Source organism: Fulvia fulva, chromosome 8, assembly GCF_020509005.1.
Source record: "Fulvia fulva chromosome 8, complete sequence".
Lineage (NCBI taxonomy): Eukaryota > Fungi > Ascomycota > Dothideomycetes > Mycosphaerellales > Mycosphaerellaceae > Fulvia > Fulvia fulva.
In genome coordinates this window covers 2,107,103-2,126,915 of record NC_063019.1, presented here as the reverse complement: position 1 = coordinate 2,126,915, position 19,813 = coordinate 2,107,103, and the positions used below count along the sequence as shown (strand labels likewise).

Below are 19,813 nucleotides of genomic sequence, written 5' to 3'. Positions count from 1 at the left end.
ATCGATAGCTACGAGAGCTATAACTCGAAGGCATTCTAGAATCTATATAAGGAATACAGGATCTTAGCCCTATATATACTATCGTACGCCTTATACTTACTCTAGCTATTAGATATAGGTTGCTATTCGCCTTTAAAGAAGGTATACGGTACTTAGCTCTCGGGCTTAGTACGCTAGCGTATTACTTATATCGATAAAGTAGAGTTCCTACGCGCCTTCCGGGTAGCCTATAACGCTATATTTAGATAGGAGAACATCCTATCGAGCTTTAGAGGCGCTAGTTTAGTTCTATTTAATCTATAGGTAGTAATAGACAAGCTTGATATTAAGCTACGTACAACAACCCCTCTAGCTCTAGACTCTACCCCTTAGGAGTTAAAGACACTACGAACTATAAAAGAATTCGACTCTTAATCGATACTAGTAACGAACAAAATGCGTACCCGGGTAGGTTTATCGCTAAACTCGTTATAGGAAGGGGTGTATTAGCTTATAAAAGGGAGTAGAGAGATAGCGCATTAGATAGCTCTTATATAAAGCGAGATTAGTAAGCTACGTAAGTCTAACGAGGCCCTTATATAGCGAAAAGTACGAAAGCGTAAGTATATTTAGTCTAGAGGGTCTCTAACCTTCGATAAGGCGTCGCAATTAATACCTCTAGAGGATACTAGGAGGTAGGAAGTGAGTAGAGAGTCGCTAGATAGTATTCGGCTAGTACTAAGGCTACGACGCTATAAGCGATATACCGAGTCGGGGTATAACGTACGTACCTATTAAGTAGACTTACTAGATAGTAAAGAATCTGAAGAGGAATTGTCCTTCTAGTAACGATTCTATAGGATGTCGTCGTATTAAGATACCGTCGTAATTAAAGTAGAAGTAGTATAGTTCTTAGTAAAAGTAGTCCGCTCGGTAGTAAAGTACGTTAACGTTAGAAGGGCTACTAGATAATATTATACTACCTAAACATAGTAATATGTTATAGGAGGGCGTTATCAAGTAAATTAGTAGATAGTATATAAAAGCTTTTACTTTAATATTACGTATAACTAGGGTCTACTTAAATCTCAAAGGCTAGGCAAGCAATATTTAGTATAAAGTGAAAATAACATCACTTTGGGTATAAATGATGATGACACACTAAGCCTAATCGGGTTAGGCAAAATGAGATGTCATTTTGCACTCGCATACCTAGGTCGCGTCGCCTCGGTCCCCGATGACGCGACCCTGTATCACGTGCCAGGGCCTGCGCCTTTGCACCTCCCAACTTCCCAACTCGTCTCTTGTGGCTTGCGGAGAACTGCAACTTTACACCGTTTACGTGAGCCTGAACACCACCCGCAGCGCTTGTACGAGTCCATCTTTATCGCAGTGCATCTAAGCGAAACTTCGAACGGGGCTGTCTGGCGCAGGACAGCTCCTTCCCGAGCGCCCTGACGGACACCATGGCAAGTATAGTGTTGAGACCGACAGGCATCTCGACCTGTTATGGCTGGCTGAATGACCAGACGCTCTTCTATGGCGTTTCTTCGGTGTCTTGTTGTCTTGAGAACATATAGTCTCCTTGACGACCTTCGTACGAGATGAGCTGATCTCATAGGGCGTCCTTCCGACACTGTACGACGGTCCTGTGCCACGAAGGCATCCTCAGGTATATGGGAGCTATCGATTCCCGATGGACAAGCGACGAACATCACTACGGCCGCTATACGACAGCATGCCTCTCAGAAGCACTCGAGCATTCGATGTAAATCGATTGCTCCTCATCGCTATTCTCGCGCTTTTGAGCTACAGTGTCTTCTACAAGAGTAGAAACGCTCCGGGCGAGCTGGGGCTGAACGGTGTGGAGCAAAGTGTTAAAGACGCAATCGTCCCTTCGAGTCGAGGGTCGAAGAATGGGAGCGTTGGCAAGAGCAAGGAAGCCAGATATGCAGTCATGAGCATGAACACGAAGTGCAATAGCTACGACTACGTGGCTGTTAGCAGCAAAGACCGTGAGTCTCGTATCGTCGGATCTGTCTATTGTCTATGGTAGAGGCTGATTTAATCGCGAATCCAGGCTACGCTCGCAAGTGGGGATACGACATGCTATGGTCCTGGGACGAGCCTCGAGAAGGCGGGTTCAAGTATTGGGACAAGCTATCCATGATAGCGAATGCCACCAAGGCAACCTTGGCTGGCGAGAGGAGCTACGAATGGGTCTTGATGATCGATTACGACACGCTCATCACCAATACTTCGATCACTCTGGACGAGCTAGTGGAGGACAGCTTGCAACAAGCAGAAAAAGAAGGCAAGAAAAGAGATGATATCGATATGATTGTGACGCCAGATTGGTAGGCAGTACTGAAAAGCTGCGGCACTTGCACCTGCTGACAACATACCATTACAGCTTTCCTCTCAATGTGGGCGCCATGATCTTCCGCACGACACCTTGGACTCTAAACTTGATGAAGGAGTGGAGGGCAGGAAAAGACGTCAAGAACAAGGACGGTGATAGTCGTAGCGAGCAGGATGTCTTACAAGTAACGACGAATCCCGTCCATCAAATCGTGCCATACTGATGAAGCGCAGGATTTCATCAAAGCCAACACACATCGTACTGCCGACAAGAGTGTTACAGTCCTTCAGTGGAAGATGAACGCATTCCCAAAAGAGATCGGATGCTACGACAATCGCGATCCGATCCCGTGGAAGCCGGGAATGTTTCTGGTACACTTTGCTGGAGCTTGGGCACACGTGAAAGAGGAAGATCCTACGGGAGTGCTAATGAGGAAGTATTATCCTTTCATCGATAGGGCGAATCCTCATACTGAGGACGACTGAAGGCTTGTAGCTTTTGTCGGCACATATTCGTTGACAACTTCCACGAAATTCCCTTGGTTCCTCCAACCACATACTGCTGACTATTTTCACATGCCACCAAACGAAGACGCTCTGACCGTATCCGCTGCCGCACGCGCTTTCAAGCGAACACTATTTTCGACAAGCTGGACTTCACAACACTACCGCGATCCCTTCCACATGACATACATCATGTCGGGACCTGCGGAAGAGGCCGCATCGAAGACAGCGCTCGCAAAGGTGTTTGGCGGGTACGTACCCGGAGCAGGGCTTGGCCAAGCATATACTGACTGCGTCTTCGCACAGAGCATTGAGCAATGCTCTCTTCTCGGAGCTCACGGTCGTCTGCGGCGACAGACAATGGCTGTGCCACAGGATCGTACTTTGTCGGGTGTCAGATTGATTCTTACCACTTCATCTCCCTTATCGCGAATACTCAGTCAACAACAACATAGACCCAAACTGTGGACCATCAATCACGCCCGGCGCGATGCCCTTCTGGCCATGTGCATCCATGGCACGCCGAGTCTGCCGCGGTGATGCGCGGCCGCGCATGGATGAGTGATACATCGCAGTGGACATACGTTCGCCCACTCCGTGGCTATAGGACGGCCACGGTCCATGATGCCCAAGGACACTCGGGACGCTCCTCAGCACGGTCACATAAGTGCATGTGTCAGGCACTCAGGCAAGAATGGGTCGTGCGAGGCTGTGGCCACAGTTGACCATTCTTCGCCTATCTTGTTGGCCATCCGTGGCCACAGTCCGGATAGATTATGGTTCATTGAATCGCAAATCTAGTCTGGTCCAGCCACTCTGAGCGATACTCAAGAACCACGAAGACATAGCAAGACACAGCAGAGACAAGCGCAGTGATACGCGGATGTCAGTTTTCCCCATATTGGCGGCGGACGCTTTGGCCTTTTGAATGTCATCGGTGTCCACGGCACGTGACACTGACGTCGACTTTCCAGCCTCGCGATATTCTACCGCTCCTCTGAGTCATGGAACACCATGAGCACGACCGGGGTACCGAACTATGACCGTACACTACCACAGTCTAAGCCGAGACAAGCCTTTTCAAATCTCGCACGACCTCAACACTACCCAAGGATGACGCTTCGTCGTGGTCAGGAACAATGTCGTTGATACTTTCTAGTCTCAGCATGGCACGATGGACTATACACTAACGACCAAACGTGATTGTGACTCCTGAGGCTCACTGGCAGTGAGTGACTCTACGTCTAAGACCATCCCAACACCAAGACAACATAATTCCAAGCCAAGATGAGAAATCAATGGGAGAACCCCAAATGCATGTATCGTGCGATAGCTTCGCAGTCGCTCGCACGTGGCGGACATTCAAGTACCTGTGCGAAATCACTAGAGGTATGACAGCGATGTCCCTTCATCCTGGGAATCCTTTCCTTTCCAAAGCTGGTCTTTCGTTCACAAGTATCTCTGTCACTACTACACATCAGAATCCCCTCGGCCTTGACAGTGACAGCTATGAGATATTTCTTTTATTGTTGGGCTTTTAGCCCTCCCTGCGGCCATGGGGTTGGCTGTGCCCTTTGCGAAGCCAAACGGTACACAGCCTTTCCCGGCCCCCAATGGCACACATCCTTTGCCACCTGGACCTACCGGCACAGGCGCCCCGTGGATACAATTTCCACCTCCCGAAGAGGAAGGCTCGGATATCCTGGCACCACCAGTCAAGCGCGACGTACCACACCTCAATGACAAGCGCTTCTTCCCAATGCCCAACGGCACTGTGCCACATCCACCTTCTCCTTCAGGCACTGGTGCACCATTAAGCACAGGTACAGGTGCACCGTGGGTCCAGTTCCCATCAATTGAAGAGCAAGGTCAACAAGAGCCAGCACCACCAGTCAAGCGTCAGCTCAACGAGCTCGACGACATTCTCAAAGCACCCTCCGACTCCCTACCAGTCGACACTGCCGAACTCAAGGACCAACCAAAGCTCCCGAAGGAGTTCATTGCCAGCAAGCCAATCCCAGTGCCTTTCAACGGTACATTGCCAATCGTCAACGGCACAATCCCGCCCTTTAACAAGGGCGCATTTCCACCTTTCAACAACGGCACACTCCCACCGTTCAACAGCACTGGCACCAAGCCGCCAGCCTTGCCGCCGCTTCCTGTGGCCAACCTAAGGAACTAGGTTGATGGCGCTAGCATAAAGACTTGCGATCTGTAGATATTTGGTGAGTACAACCTCTCCTAGGCATGTCAAGAACGTAAAGTGCAGGGCTAACCATATCCATAACAGGCGACCACGAAACAAAGCTGGCGTTGACCGACGTACGGCAGACGAACAACAAGCTGCATTGAGTTGAGAGAGCAATAGCATAGCATAGGAGTTGATCTCGATAGATTTGTGTAATGACTCATTAGACTTCGCTTCATCCTCTACCGCCTCATCGAACGTTCAACAAGACACATCGACGCTGAACGACTCGTTGATTCCGAGGCTTCCTACCACACTATGATTCTTGATGCTGATTAGCGCACATCAGATGCAGTCTAATTTTCTCAGGCATGCCATTACAGTCCGTCCTTAGCACACTCCATCGTCAAGTGGAAGAGTACCGCAATGGGTCCGCCGAGTGGGCGAAAGTGCTAAAGTCGTCGTCTGGAACATGCTCGTACAGGATATTAGTCATGATTGCATCGTAAGGCAATAATTCGGTGGGCAGCACGCTCTTCCAAGCATCTTCGAACGAAGATAGCCCAGAACCCGGGAGATGGTCTCGGTTTTGCGTGCGACTCGAGGGCCATTGGATGTATGTCGTTACAACACCAAACAGATCGTCGACGGTGGTCTTCAATCAGTGCCAATATTTCATCATTGTTATCAATAACCCACCCTATCATTGGGAGGTCCTGCGAGTACTCGAAGCATCATCGACACCGATCCCACCACTATTTCATGCACGCTACCTCAACACTAGATGACAAAGCCAGGAGAGCATCATGACCCAATACAGCGGACGAAGTAAATGTAGCACATAACGACTAAACCGATAGTAAGGGAGCGGCAACAGTAGACATTTGTGCACAAGTTAAGTATTCGCATGACTAACGCAATTCGCATCCCATATCTTCTCACTCTCGACAAGGGGGTATAAGCGCTATAAAAACCTTCACACAAACTCCAGTTCCATCCTATGCAAATGCAGCACCCCGGAAACAACGCCTTGTGCACCCTGATCACAAACGAAACTACCTGGTCTCCTTACTCCTCCCTCGCCTCCGCCATAACACTCTCGCCCTCGTCCAAGACCCCCATAACCGTCTTCAAATTCCTCAGCATCTCCTCCGCATGCGCCACAAGCAACAACTTCTCCGCATTAGCCGGCAGCCCCAAGTACGTAGGTGGCTCCCTCTCCGGTAAATCCTTGACCCACTGCAAGAACACACCCTTCGCAGTGCCGCTCGGCAAAGGCTCCCCAACCTTCTCATCACCAGCAATTTGCCCGATGAGATTGAAGCCGTCCTCGAAAGCGTCCGCCGTCATAGTCTTGTTCACGAGGTCTTTGAGTTGGCTGAAGTCTGAGACATCGTCGACTTTGCCGCCATACATTTCCGCAATCAGGACGCGGAGGATGTCCCAGGGAATTGTCTTGGGCGCGACATTGGACCGGCCACGGGCGATATTGTCGGTCCACCATTGGATGATGAACGCGGAGCAGTCGAAGTCTGCGTCGTTGAATTCCCAGAAACCCTGCCAGCCCAGGCGTGGAGCGTAGCGAAGTCGTTCTTGGACAACGGCGTGCAGGAAAGACAGTAGGAAGTGGACGCGTGCTTTCTCGACCGGTTGCTGGATGGCTTTGTCGGGGAGGGACGTGAGAGTGTCGCGCATGTTGGCACGGATACCAGCAGGTTGCTCATACATGAGGACTCTCGATGCGCGAAGGAGACTTGATGGGATCTTGGGACTTGTCTCCATCGACAGGAATAGGCGAAAGTCTTTGTGTGGCTTGAGCGAGTCGATGCGCTTGACGAGATTCTGAAGCCATTCTGTAGCGAGATGGACGTTCTTGATAAGGACCCAGGATCCGCTTGCTGCAGCGCCAGCTAGTGCAGCATCTGCGCTGGAGACACCTTCGTTTGAACCCATAGCGACGCTCGTGCAGCTGGCTTGGGTACGCTCGACTAACTGATCGACCTTGTACGAGGCATCAAATCCTGGGCTCGAGCACATGGCGATTGGCGAGCTAGCAGTAGTGTCCTGGGCGATCCTACCGAGATCTTCTGCAACATCGAGGAAGGATTGGCCAAACACGGCATTGATGAAGCGCTCTGTGGCTGGTACGAGACGATCCATACGGAAGAGCTTGACGAGCACGAGCTCTTTGAGCGCCTTGTCATTCTCATTGCCAGCCATCTCAGAAACACCAGGTACGCATCGCTCAGCCTGCTCCGTTGACAAGAATTTCTCCCAATTTGGTGTGTTGACATCGTTCACGAGATCCTTGAGGCCGGAACGACGAGCAGCAAGCGCTACTGCCTTATCCTTATGCTCCGGTATCTGGTTGACATCGGCGCCAACCACAGTGTCGTCGAGTAAAGTGTCGATGTATGTCTTGTCCATTGGGAATGGCGCGGCTTGGGCAAGCAGCACCGCGAAGGTCAGTCTATCCTTCTGCAGCAACGAAGCTGAAGTCTCATTGTAAGTCTTACCAAACAACGATCTCACTATCGAGTCAATGCGCTGCTTGGGGTCGCGCACGTTCGCTTCTCGCGCGGATTGCAGCACAGCCTCGAAGATATCGACGAAGTACTGTAGCGAGAACTGGTAGAAGTGGTGTACATGGTACAGCTGCTCCAGAACCGCAAAGATGGCAGAGCACGACCGCGCGATGATGTCGTATGTGCTCATGATGGTGTTGACTTCATTCATAACACCCTCTGTCTCCGATGCTTTGGCAGTGATCTCGGCAGCTTCATTCTTCAGTGTCTCCAGGGTCTGAATGACGTTCTCATCATCCAGAATGTTGCCGCGTGATTCGTTCAATGCTTGCAGCAACATGCGCTCGAGGCGTCGCAGGCGTTGAGTGAACTCGCCCTGCATCTTGACCAAGTTTGATCGCCGCTCATCCACATCCGGTCGCTCAGACTTCAGCACATCGTTTAATGTCTGGGTCTTGAGACTGCTCTGCGTTACAGTAAAGTTGACAAAGGTCGTGCGACTGCAGACGTCAGGCGCAAACGGTGCCGAAGGGTCCTTTGTTGACAAGTATAGCTTAAACGCGGGCGAGAAATCGATCTCTTGCCTTCCAAGCTGAATCAGTACGCGTCCACCGGTCCTCTGATACTCCTTATTCAAGACGTGATTGAGGATTGGATCGATATGCTCAGCGTCCTGAATTAGGATAGGGTTACCGAACCGAAGTGCGCTTTCCAGCTGCTTCACGAAAGAGCTGTCCAGGAAGCTGGTGACGGTCAAGCGGCGTTCCTTGCTCTCGTTCTGCAAGAACTCAGTGACTCGGCCAGAAGGATCGATGATGAGCGGGTAGCGATTATAGCGCTTGAGCATGATAGCATTCTCTGTACACAGCTCATCGACTGGCAATGCATTGTCGTGCCATTGTTGACGCTCGTCTGCTGTCGAGAGGTACTCGGATAGCGCGTTCTGCGCCTTGAAAGCAATGCCGGAAGACGATAGCTGAAGGGACCAGTCCTCCAGCATTGCGCGACGATACTGCTGATCATAGAATCCAGCATACGCTAAGAACGCCGATGCCAGGAAGACATCACCGATGATCGTCTCCATCTGCACCTGGAACGTCTTGCTGCTCTCTTCCCATCTTCCGCGTTCAGAAGACAGGCTGTTGAGCAATCGCATGCTTCGATCCACCTTGGACTGCACCCTAGTCATCTCGGCCTTGATGGCTTCTGTCTGACTGATAAGAGAAGCATACTCTGACTTGTAAGTGGCGATGCTGCGCTCGAGCTCACTCAGAGTGTTCTCAATCACCTTGGCCTCTGCCTTGGTCTGCAGAGCTTCGTTCTCCAATTGATCAACTTCATCTCGTAGTGGCCCAACTCTATCCAGGATGGCAGAGTAGTGAACTTGTGCTTGAACCCACTGCACCAGCGGTCCACAAGCTTTGCTAGCACGATTGACGCGCTCGAAGGTGAACTCCTCTTTGGACAGATACTCTGCCTGCATCTTCGTGCGATGCTGAGGAGTCATCTGGCGTTCATTGTCGTAATTGACAATGCTGGCGATGAAGTCTTCACGACGGATGATGCTTCCGATGGTCTTCCAGTCAACTGCTTTGTGGCCGAGCAGGGTGCAAACAGCTTCTAAAGCGAGCTTGACACCAGCAGGAGGGTTCTGCATGGAACGTACTTCCGTCAGATGTTGTCGCTTGATGTTACTGACACTTCGTTGGGCTTCCTCGACGGCAGGCTCAGCTTGTGCAAGGTCATTCAGCACGACCTCTCGTCGCTTCGCGACTTCCTTCTCCTGCTTCGCGAGAGCATCCTGGATCTCAAGCGAAGCCGCTCGTCTCTGCTCCGCTTCGCGTTGGTCAGCAACCATGCGTTGCAACTTCTCACTAGCCTCGGCGTCCTTCTTCTCGAGCTCAGACTTCTTCTCCGCAAGACTGCGCTTGAGCTCGGAGACCTTATCAACAGTCTCACGAAGCTTGTCCAGACCGACGTTGAGGTGGCGTTGCTGTTCCTCAAGGTCATCACGCTTCTCGTTAAAAAGCTTGACGAATTGAGCAACGAAGTCTAGAAACTGGCGTGGCGTCAAGAATGTTGTCTTGTTCTGCTGACGCTTGAGGCGATCGTTGAAGGATCGCAGCGAGTGATGGACGTGGACCATTGAGTTTACGACAGCATCACGGTGATCCAGAGGCATCTCGAGCTGATCGAAGGCGATTGGCAAACTATCGGGCGCATTGTAGTTACCCTTGTCAATGTCGACAGACTGAGTGAGCTCATAGGCGACCTGGTAAAGAGCTTGGTCTGACCAGTCTCCGAACCAGTTCAGAACGCATCTGTTGAACAGTGCGGGACTCGTTGCTGCCTTGCCACCCAGACCTTCCGAGGGCGGATTCATCGTGAATACGACATGCAAGTTGCGGACGATCTGCTGAGTGAACCACTTGTAGAGTTCTTCTTGAGAGTCCAAGAGGAGTCCCTGTCGTTGTGCACCCTCCTTGCAGGCGGTCATGAGAGTAGCATACTCGTCACCTTCGAAGAGACCTGGCACTTCTCCATTGGCCAACAGCGTGTTCATGCGCTCCAAGAAACCAGAGTCCAAGACGTTCGACTCGTCCATGATGAAACAGATCTTCTCGCCCTTGCAGCCACATCGGCGAAGCACATTGCGAAGGTCCTCGTCAAAGTCTTCAGCAGAGTACTTCCCATGCACCTTGATTTGGAAGACCGACAGACCATTCATCCAAGCGACAAAGCGGGACAGTGTGGTCTTGCCACTCCCGCTGACACCAATCAAAATCAGATGACCTTGTGGCTGTCGGAAGACGCGGTCAATGCGTAATACGTGCTCAAGAACATCGTTGAATAGAATAAGCGGCACGTCCAGCTCTTCCTCACAGAACGTTCGAAGCCTGGCTTTGACAAAGTCACGTAATTGATCTCTGGCAACAGGCACATAGTTCTTCGAGAGCCAATTTGAGAACAGTATCGGACGCTGCAGGGCTTGCTCCTCGTCGATGTTAGGGAAGTACTCCAGCGCAACACGGTTGACGGCGTCTTCTGTCCATTGCCGCTCATCATCTGCGATCAGACGGTCCGAGAACAAGCGAAGTGCTTCGTGAGCCCAAATACGGACGAGACCTTCCAGAGATAGTGTCTCCAGCGGTCTTATGGCCTCGTAGATGGCACGGACCCATCTCGTCAGTTCACGAGGAGAGTATACGTAATGTGGCTGGATCTCTGGCGTAAATCTCTTCTGCGACTGGAGGTAGACCTGGATCATGGCTTGCGTCAAAGAGTCGGCATATCCGCGAAGCGTCGGGATAATCTTGAGGATAGCGTTATTGAAGGTGCCGTAGATCTGCTTCAAAGAAAGCTCGCCAGGGTAATCAACCATGACCAAAGGCGCGTGCCTCAAGAATCTCAGACCAAGAGGTGTACGCCCAGCATCGGTAGGAGGGTTGCAAGCTCCCACAAATTGGATACGCTCCAGACTGACCCAGCTTCTTGTGGATGTACGCCAGAAGCCGCCATGCTCTACAAGCTGTCGCAGGAAGGAGATGACACGCTGTGTGCCATACTTGTCTGGTGCTGGCAAATTGATCTCATCACAGAACACGACGAGCCATCGGCCGATTTGTCGCGGAGCCATCGTCACACCGCTTAGCGATTTCTTGTAGTCGCAGTATTGCTCGAGTGTCTTCACCAACAGATCAGGCGTAGTGGCACTTGAGAAGTTGAGGCCAACGACTTCCATGTTCGGAAGCTTGCGCAGTGCACTGAACAAGGTCATTGTCTTTCCTGAACCTGGTGGACCACAAAGTAAGAGCGGCTTGTGCTCAGCCAAGAACGAGTATAGCACATCTTCGTGGCGTACTGTATCCAGTGTGGGGATGACGAGATCGGTCTGTGTGACTGAGTGTGTGTTGACATCAATAGTGGGTACTTCGTTCTGCCACGACACCCATGCAGCTTCTGGCAGGACAGCGTCGTAGTCGATGAGAGAGGATGTCTCCGTCAAAACTGGCATATCAAGAGTAGCCAGTCCCGCAAGGTAGTCGCCGAATGCCTTGCGCTCTAGCAGTGGGCAGTCGCCAGTGAAGGACCAGACAGCAGCGAGCAGGACCTTCTTAGACAAGTATGCCTCGATCTGGTCGTCGTTAAGTGGGAAGTCGGTGTGCTGAATGTTGTACTCGAGCACTGTCCGGCATGCCTTCCGCAGCAGCGAGAAGAGAGTGCCGATCGCTCGGATAGACGTGAACTCCATGATGTGTTTCATGCCAGCGCAGTGTTCGAGAGCCTTTCGGACGAAATCGTTCTCTGTCAGTCGGCGGTTCAAAATCTCTGCCATCGAGTCTTGGACTGCAAGTCTGGCCTCAGTCGAGGTGGTTGTTCCAGTATCTTCTTCCAGATCCTCAAAAGTGGCAGTGCGAAGCTGTGCAATGTATCGCGAGATCATCACATTCGTGTCAATGGTGTCATCGCTGAACCACACCATACCGCAACGACTGACAGTTGCAAGGGTGGCATAACGGAGCGTCTCAACCTCGAACATTACACGGACATTCGATGGCAGTCCGAGACGCTCTCCATTGGGCAGTGTGAGCAGCTTGTTGTCGTCGAGTACACTGTTCAGGTTCTCAACCCACTCAGGGTCGACATCACCATCAAAAACGATCCAGTGTCGCTTACTGTCTTCGCCACGAAGGTTATCGACCACCTTTCGCAAGATGCTCGTGAACAAACCATCCGTCCATTCCCGAGTTGTGCTGTCGAGACTGCCATAAAGGCTCTCTTTGGACATGACCTTCGGATCAATGACGTGGCATACACCCTCGATACCATCGACCTTCTGTAGAGCGGCTAGCAGTGTTTGCCAAGCTGTGGACTTGCCAGTGCCCGAGTTTCCAACCATCATCACACCATGGTGCAAGCTTTGAATCTGATAGAGTTGAAGCACTTTCGTGAGCCAGGAATCTGTAGCCACGAGCTTTCGCTCCTCGACGACTTCTTGTAGCGCGGCACGGAGCTTCTCAAGCGGCGCTGGCTTGTATTGTACGCCAGGGAATGCTTCTTCCTCGACCTGCCTCATCAGATCCGCATCTTCTCGGACAAGCTTTGGCGCGATGGTCTCTCGGATGCTCTGCACGATGATCTGGGGCTCAACGACTACATCTGCTTCTGTTTCACCAACAGTCTGTAGCCGCGCTCGTTTCAAGCCACCAGAGCTTACAAGCACACTCTTCAGCGCACGCAACCCAAAGTCGTAATGCGGCTGCTCCGACAAAGTCGCACCACAGCTGTCGAAGAAGGGTACAGTCTGCCTCGACAACGTCTTTGCTTCCGAGAAACCCTGTGAGAACAACATGACTTCGGCAATAATCTCCTTGTCTGGCTTGGACATGGCAACACTGCGAAATAGCTTCTTCAAGTTATCTGGTAGGTTCGATCGGCCAGCGTAGCCAGGGTTCATGGTGATGAACATTCCAGTAAGGGGATGAACCTTCAATTGTCTGCCAATAAGCTCGATCTGTGCGCTCGGGTCCAATGCACGCTTCCGGAGGCCGACTTGAATGTTTTGAATCTGCTGCGACACTGCTGACAGGATGCGCTCCTCGAGTCTGTTAAATTCGTCGAAGCAGCCCCAAGCACCAACCTGGGACAGACCCAGGAAGATACGACCCATGGCCTGAAAGTCGAAGGTGTCGTCACAATTGAACACAAGCGTAAAGCGCCCGAGCTGCACTCCAAGAGCTTTGACAGATTCAGTCTTTCCAGTTCCTGCTGGGCCGTAAGGCGACCCTCCGAGGCGCTGGCACAGAGCTTGACTGAGTGTCAAGAAGCAACGATCTGTGAGCGGTGTTCGGACAAGACGCTCTGGCACGCCGAGATACTCGAAGCCGTACCCAAGCGTGGCGTTTGCAACACGGACTTGCATACGGTCGAGTGGTGCTGCGCTGGCGTCGAAGTCATAGCGCATCTGCAGAAGCCACAGATAGTGACCTGGCGAGTCTGCTCCTCCATTGACGAGCTTCTCAATGGTATCTCGTTGGTGTACGAACTCGGTGATGAGCTGCTCACACTTCTTTCGATAGACGGGCTCGAGCTCCTTCAGCACGGACGAAGCAAGAAATCTTAGCTTGTTGACCTGTGTCTCCAAGAGTTTCGGCAGTGCTTCACCAGCTTGTTGCAAAGCAGCACCTACTTGCGAGGTCCAGTATGCTTGCGTGGCAAGGACGACGATCTGCGCAGGATATTTCTCGATGTAGCTCTCAAAGCCAGCATGATCGTCGGCTTCAAGCGCGTCGTACTCGCCCACAGCTTCGACCAGCAGCGCCGACAGTGTTTCTCGCATGCCGTTCTCAAGAGCTTGTAGCCAGTCATTGATCTTCGGCGTAGCGATCAGCGATATTGGCGACTTGAGCACCAGTTCTTCACCTTCCTTAGACGTGATTCCCGTGATGTTGGACTCGTCGTCCATGGCCAAGCCCGAAATACCAGCGAACATCTTTCGCAGGTGCTTGGCTATACGTAGGGTGTCGTTGCTGTTGCCAATAATCTCCAGCAGATCTTCGTCACCTACGAAGTAGAAGCGTGGGAACGCCACACGTTCTTTTTCGAGATACTCTCCCAATGCCTTCTGAATCTTGTTGAGCAGGTCGGCGAGACGCTCGAGGGACTTCTGAACGTCGGGTATGTTGAGGACTTCCAGCACGAGGGGAGACCGGTAGACCTTCTTGAGCACGTTCGTGAACTCGCTGTTGATGTTCTGGAAACGCGAGGACTCCACTGGCAGCAGATGCTTGATGTCGGCATTGCCTGTGAAGACTCCTTCGAGGTAGACCCACTGCCTCTGGACGTCAATCCACACGTCGAATAGTACGTGTATGCGATTGAGCTTGTCCTCCCAAGATGAGGCTTCTTCCTCAAACTCCTTGTAGTAAGGAGAGTGCCGCATAGCTTGCAACGAGTTGAGGTTTTCACTGCACTTTGCGAACAGATCGTCCCAGCCGCGAATGAGGCGGCATTTGTTCTGGTAGTTGACGAGATCGAGCGAGTAGTTCTGCCAATGCTCTCGGACCGATCTCACGAATTCCTCTAGTGCCATCTCCCCTTGTGCCTGAGCAATGACATCGCGGATGATGGTTTCGCTAGGGCCCAGTTGAAGATCCCAAACGTCGCCTAGCGTCATAGAAAGAGCGGAATATCGCTTGGAGGGCTGTAGGTTCTTGAAGATCTTGACCCAGTGACGCTCCCGAACAGCATCTGAGCGCATCTCAGTAAGTAGTGGATTGACCTTGAGGAGCTGGCGAAGCATTGCTTGCAGGTGCTCGAAAGCAGCGTATGACCGCATGCGGCTAGGCATCTCCTTGGTAGTCTTGATGAGGTTGTCAATCTGCTGACGGAGCTTTCGTGGCTGAATGCTGTTCCAGGGTTGATCACGCAAATCATTGACCTGCTCCCACACCACCGCCAGGTTGGCCCACACCGACTTGTAATCTTGGACCTCTGCGAGCAGGTCTGCAAGCATATTGTCCGGACTCGGTGGTAGCTCAAGTGCTTCCTTCGCCTTTGAGACCATGTCTGATTGCTCCTGCAGCTGCGACAGTTCTGTATCGAAGCCTTGCAACGTGTCGGTGGCCTCTGCTGGGGGTATCGAGCCCGACTCTGGTCGCTCCTCTCGCCACCTCTCTGTCATCTCCGCAATGCGTCGGGACACCACACCGTCCTCAGCAACGATCTTGGTCCGCAGGCCCTCGGTCTGGTCAGCGATCTGCTTGCCCTTCTTTTCCAGTACTTCAACAAGCGCGGCCCATTCATGGTCGACCTGCTCCACATATAGCCAATCCTTCGGATACTGAAATCTCAGCCGCGAGAGCGTCTGCTGACCTTGCCTGAAGGTATCCATTTCTGGCTCCCAGACCTTGGTCTGCCTCCTCACCGTCTGCACGACTGTGATAAAGGAGACAGCCTGTGATGTTGACGATGCTTGTAGGGACTGACCTTCAAGCTCTTTCCGTGCGCGCTGCAATTCTGTATAAACATCGATGAGACGAGTTGCGAACATGGCCGAGAAGTGCGCTAGCAGATCATGCTGCCATTGATCGTACTTTGCGTTGACCTTTGCCTGTACTTGCTCGTAGTTGATCACCAAGTGGCCAAATGAGCGACGCATTCCGGACGTGTCGAATGTGTCTCGCTTCTGTCTGATTTCGAGGATAAGTTGCAACCAGAGGTCAAGCTCTTCACCCAGATCATCTTGGATCTGCTGAAGCTGTAGGTCCCAAAGAGACTGAAACTGCAGCCACTCTTCAACATAAGTCTGCGCTACATTGAGCTTGGCCTGGATGCGCTCATAAAGCTCGGCTAGGGTGTCCATGCACATGACTGGGAGTTCAGAGTAGGTCATGGCTGCAGGCGATGCCACTATCGTCAAGGCGCTTTCGAAGCGAGACCCTTGCAGTCTGTTGAGGCTGCAGACTACGCCCAGCCATGCGTGCAGGTTGTCGAGCCATCCGGCCTTTGCGTCTTCCAACGGTGGTTCGAGCTGGATGAGTTGACTTTGCATGACGATGTCGTGAGCAAATGTCTCGATATTCGGCGTTCCCTGCTCACGCTGTGATGCATCCGCGCCATAGCCATTCTCGAAATCCTCGGTCCAATCCTTCAGTGCTTGGCGCAAACGAGAGTGTAAGGTCTCCACAACCTTCTCGTTCGTCTTGGCCACCCAGTATGAGATGTTCGAGTATGTTTCGAGATTGAGTTGATCGATGGCTCGTTGCAGAGTCTCCAGGTGAGCGCTAAAGGCCTCGTGGGTGAACGGACATGATTGCAGCTCACGAAGTGTTGTGTCGACTGTCACCTGTATTGTGGACAACATGGTGACCTTGCCCTGAAGTGTCGCGATCGAGTTGCCCAGATTTCGCACAAATTGTACGTGTAGCTTATCGTCACCGGATGCTCCAAGGCCACCATCGCCCATCTGTCTTACGTGGACGTCGTAGGCTAGGACAAAGGTATCCCACCGAAGCGAAGCGCCCTTGGCAATGAAGCTTTGCACACCATTTCGATACCCACTCAGCAGGATCGTCACCTCCGACATGTTCGCGATACTCATGTTGGTCTGCTCATATGTGTTCAAGCTCTCGATGAGGCTGGTGACAAACGGATATACTCGTCGAGCTTCTTTCGATACGTTGCTGATAGCATGAGGCACATTGAAGCCTAGCCACAGCATGTTACGGACCTCCTTGAAGAGAACAATGAGTTGCCTGTCGAAGTTAACGTGGATCTCGAGTACATTGCCACGGGCGCGGTTCTGCGAGACTGTGAAGAGTCGTCCTGATATAGACAAATGCCGCCTGTCAGTCTCTTTGAGCCAGTCCTCGAAGAGTGGTTTGGTGTCCAGTTTTCGCCGGAAGCCCTCGCCAAGCTGATACAGTCGAGCACCATCCGTGTGCTCCTTCCACTTCGGTCCAAGTATGTTCTCGACCTTTCCGAGGTAGTTGTTGAGCTGACGCTCGATCTGCTTAGCTCTTATGATGGCACCCGACCTAGGTGGCAGGTCGTGTAGCTGAGCCATGCCATGCGCCTCTGACTGGCCATATTGGTGGGTGAAGCGCTGTTGTAAGTTCTCAATGTCGTCTCGCACGTTGTTCATCAACTGGACTTGATACTCCGTGATAGCACCTCGGATCTTCGGCCGCACAAACAGAGCGTTGAACTTCGAGAACACGCGGAACATCTCGTTGGCGGTCTTGGCTAGGGCCAGTCTGTCCCGTAACCGGGCAATAATGGAGTTCTCCACTCTCGCAGTCCGCTCATTGTACGCTGCTTCGGCCTGTGTCCATACCCGCTCTCCTTCAGGCGAGATGTCGAGTACGTCCACGTCTCGAACAACCGTGTACGCTTGAGCGATTTCTTCGGCTGCATCGACGTCGCCCATCTCTTCAACGATGACTGGACCGGCTTCGCCGTTCGTGAGATCTTCTGCATCGTCTTCTGGGCCAAGGACTGTCGCGATTGTGTTTTGCAGCTGCTCATGGTCCTCACGGAACTTCCAGATGTAGCTGATCCTGTCTTGAGTCCTGTCGTGTCGCTTCTTGATCTTGATGGCAATGAACTTGTCGGCGCGCCTACGTGTGGACTCTCGAGCTGCGTTAGTGAATTCTTTGATATCGTCGTCCCAGATCACCCACAGCTGCTGCACCTCGATCATGGTCGCCCGGAAGTCCTCAAAGCTCTTGTGCATCAAGCTGCGGCCATGTAGGAGGTCATGAAGGCGCGAGTCCATATCTGCTGAGATAGCCTCAACGAAAGGGAGGGCTCGCTTCACTGGGTAAGGACAGATGCGCAGCTTCTTGTTGACGTGACTGAACACATCGTCCAGAGCATCACGCAACTTCACTACCGAAGTTGCTGACAGCAGCTCCTCGATCGGTAGGCCGTGGAACAATTGGTTGTACTTCTGTACCTGGTCCCTGGTCTCTTTCAGTCTCGTGTCTGACGTGAAACTGGTAGTGATGCCGTGTCTCTTTGCCTTCTCGAGGATCTTCATAGTCAACTGGATGCCACCACTACTCAGCTGTGCCTCGATGCCTTCTATTGCCTGCTCCAAAGCCAACCAGAAGTTCTTCTCCTGTGATGCAGTGCCCACCGGCCGCTCATCCATGATCCTCGTGAACTCGCGAATCTGCTTGATCCACTCGTTGGCCATACTTTGCAGTCGATTGAGCATTGAGCTGTCCGTCACAAGAGCATCCGGTATTTGCAGAGCGGCCTGCTGCCAGTCACCACCCGCTTCCGCCAGCTGTACCTGCACAGCATCGTGGATCTGTAACCGCGGAGCTTCGACCTCGATGTTCTGTTGTAGATTCTGAAAGGTGATCTCAAGATCTGCCAATTTCCGCCTGGCACCTGCAATACCAGTCCGAGCTTCACCATCTGATCGTAGCTTATCGCCTCTTGACTCTGAGCCTCTTGCTGCTGCCTCGAAGAATGGCGTAAGAGCGCCGCGCACGAAGGAGTGCAAGCTTTCGTAGGGCGATACGGCGGAACCGGAGTCCACTGAGCCTGCAGAGCCCGGCAGTGGTAGGTTTACCACCGAGACTTGTTTGCTGATCGGTATATCGGGCTGTATCGAGGTTGGTCGTTTAAGAAAGGCCACACAGCCTAACGTTCTTGATGAGTACGACACTTCGGGGCTGAGAACGTAGGTCTCGTGCTGCGTTGGTGCGCCTCCATTGGTGTGGCCATTTTCCAGCGGGGCTATTGGTGCCTGTCGCAGCACATACAGCGCCATCTGCTGTTCCTGGGCGAATCGCATACATCGTGCGAACGTGTCGTCGAGATTCGCCTCGTTCAGCAGACTTCCCACTGCCCTCAGCTCCTCATCGGTGGCTCCTAATGTGCTCTCCAACACTTTTGAGAGGTATGTAGTGATGGCCTGAGGCTCGATGATTGTTGTAGGAGCTGGCGCGGCCGGCGCACCATTCGCCACGCCATTAACGGCCTGGACCACGGGGTCCTCCATGGTGAGCGTCTATCGCGAGAGTAAAGTCGAGCTCATCGACATGCTATGTACGCTGCCAGACGTCACGTTGGCTGTTTGTACACGATTCAGGGGACAGCACCGCCGCTTGCTGTTCTAGACGTTGTAATAGTCGTTGTTGTAGGACGACAGCACCGGATGGGTGTCGGAGGTGATTATGGATCGTTTCGGCGGCGGCAAGATGGTGCGTTGTGTGGTGATGTGTCTTGTGTTTCTGCGACTGCCTGTTCAGATGGACGCGACTTGCATCGCGCTTTCCCACATTCTTGGATCCGACTAGTTCTACGGGCCGAAGCGGTAGGATGCCGAACGCCCGGGCCTCTACTCGAGGCAAGAACGTCCAAACCTCTTTTCGGAATACTGTCTGATTGAGAGAGCACCGCAGCTCAGATCAGCGTGTGAAAGGTGACATGTTTCAGTCGAAGCACGGTCAATTCTGCTCTTGACCAGGCACACATAAGGTCTAAGCCGCTCAGGGTAGCTCAGTCAGTATTGTATTGACTGAGGCCGGTGAAGTGCAATGAGACATGAGACTTTGGAACAGCATCAGACGTCCTTCGAATCTGCTCCTCCCAAAGCAATCTAGTCATGTCTTTGCCCGTGGCATCGATACAATGCCACATCAGGTCGCATACGTCCCGGTGGCTGAGGCCTGCATAACTTAGAGTTCTGTTCCAGTGCTCCTGCATACAGTAGCATAATCAGGGCGTGCAGGGCCAT

The 19,813-nt window shown here is 52.3% G+C and overlaps 4 protein-coding genes across 4 annotated transcripts; 3 read left to right on the top strand and 1 right to left on the bottom strand.

Moving 5' to 3' along the window:
- Nucleotides 1-1,675: 1,675 nt before the first annotated feature.
- Nucleotides 1,676-2,826, top strand: CLAFUR5_11224 (uncharacterized protein; the record flags this gene model as incomplete). Its single annotated transcript, XM_047910372.1, has 4 exons — nucleotides 1,676-1,994; nucleotides 2,060-2,336; nucleotides 2,393-2,525; nucleotides 2,575-2,826. The coding sequence occupies 4 exons, from the start codon at nucleotides 1,676-1,678 to the stop codon at nucleotides 2,824-2,826; spliced, it is 981 nt and encodes a 326-aa protein (XP_047765184.1).
- Nucleotides 2,827-2,916: 90 nt separating this feature from the next.
- CLAFUR5_11223 (uncharacterized protein) lies at nucleotides 2,917-3,247 on the top strand (the record flags this gene model as incomplete). The annotated part of the gene is made up of 2 exons (XM_047910371.1): nucleotides 2,917-3,095; nucleotides 3,151-3,247. The coding sequence occupies 2 exons, from the start codon at nucleotides 2,917-2,919 to the stop codon at nucleotides 3,245-3,247; spliced, it is 276 nt and encodes a 91-aa protein (XP_047765191.1).
- A 1,152-nt stretch (nucleotides 3,248-4,399) lies between these two features.
- Nucleotides 4,400-5,026, top strand: CLAFUR5_11222 (uncharacterized protein; the record flags this gene model as incomplete). The annotated part of the gene is made up of 1 exon (XM_047910370.1): nucleotides 4,400-5,026. The coding sequence occupies one exon, from the start codon at nucleotides 4,400-4,402 to the stop codon at nucleotides 5,024-5,026; it is 627 nt and encodes a 208-aa protein (XP_047765190.1).
- A 1,074-nt stretch (nucleotides 5,027-6,100) lies between these two features.
- Nucleotides 6,101-19,075, bottom strand: CLAFUR5_11221 (Dynein heavy chain, cytoplasmic; the record flags this gene model as incomplete). Its single annotated transcript, XM_047910369.1, has 1 exon — nucleotides 6,101-19,075. The coding sequence occupies one exon, from the start codon at nucleotides 19,073-19,075 to the stop codon at nucleotides 6,101-6,103; it is 12,975 nt and encodes a 4,324-aa protein (XP_047765189.1).
- Nucleotides 19,076-19,813: the final 738 nt, after the last annotated feature.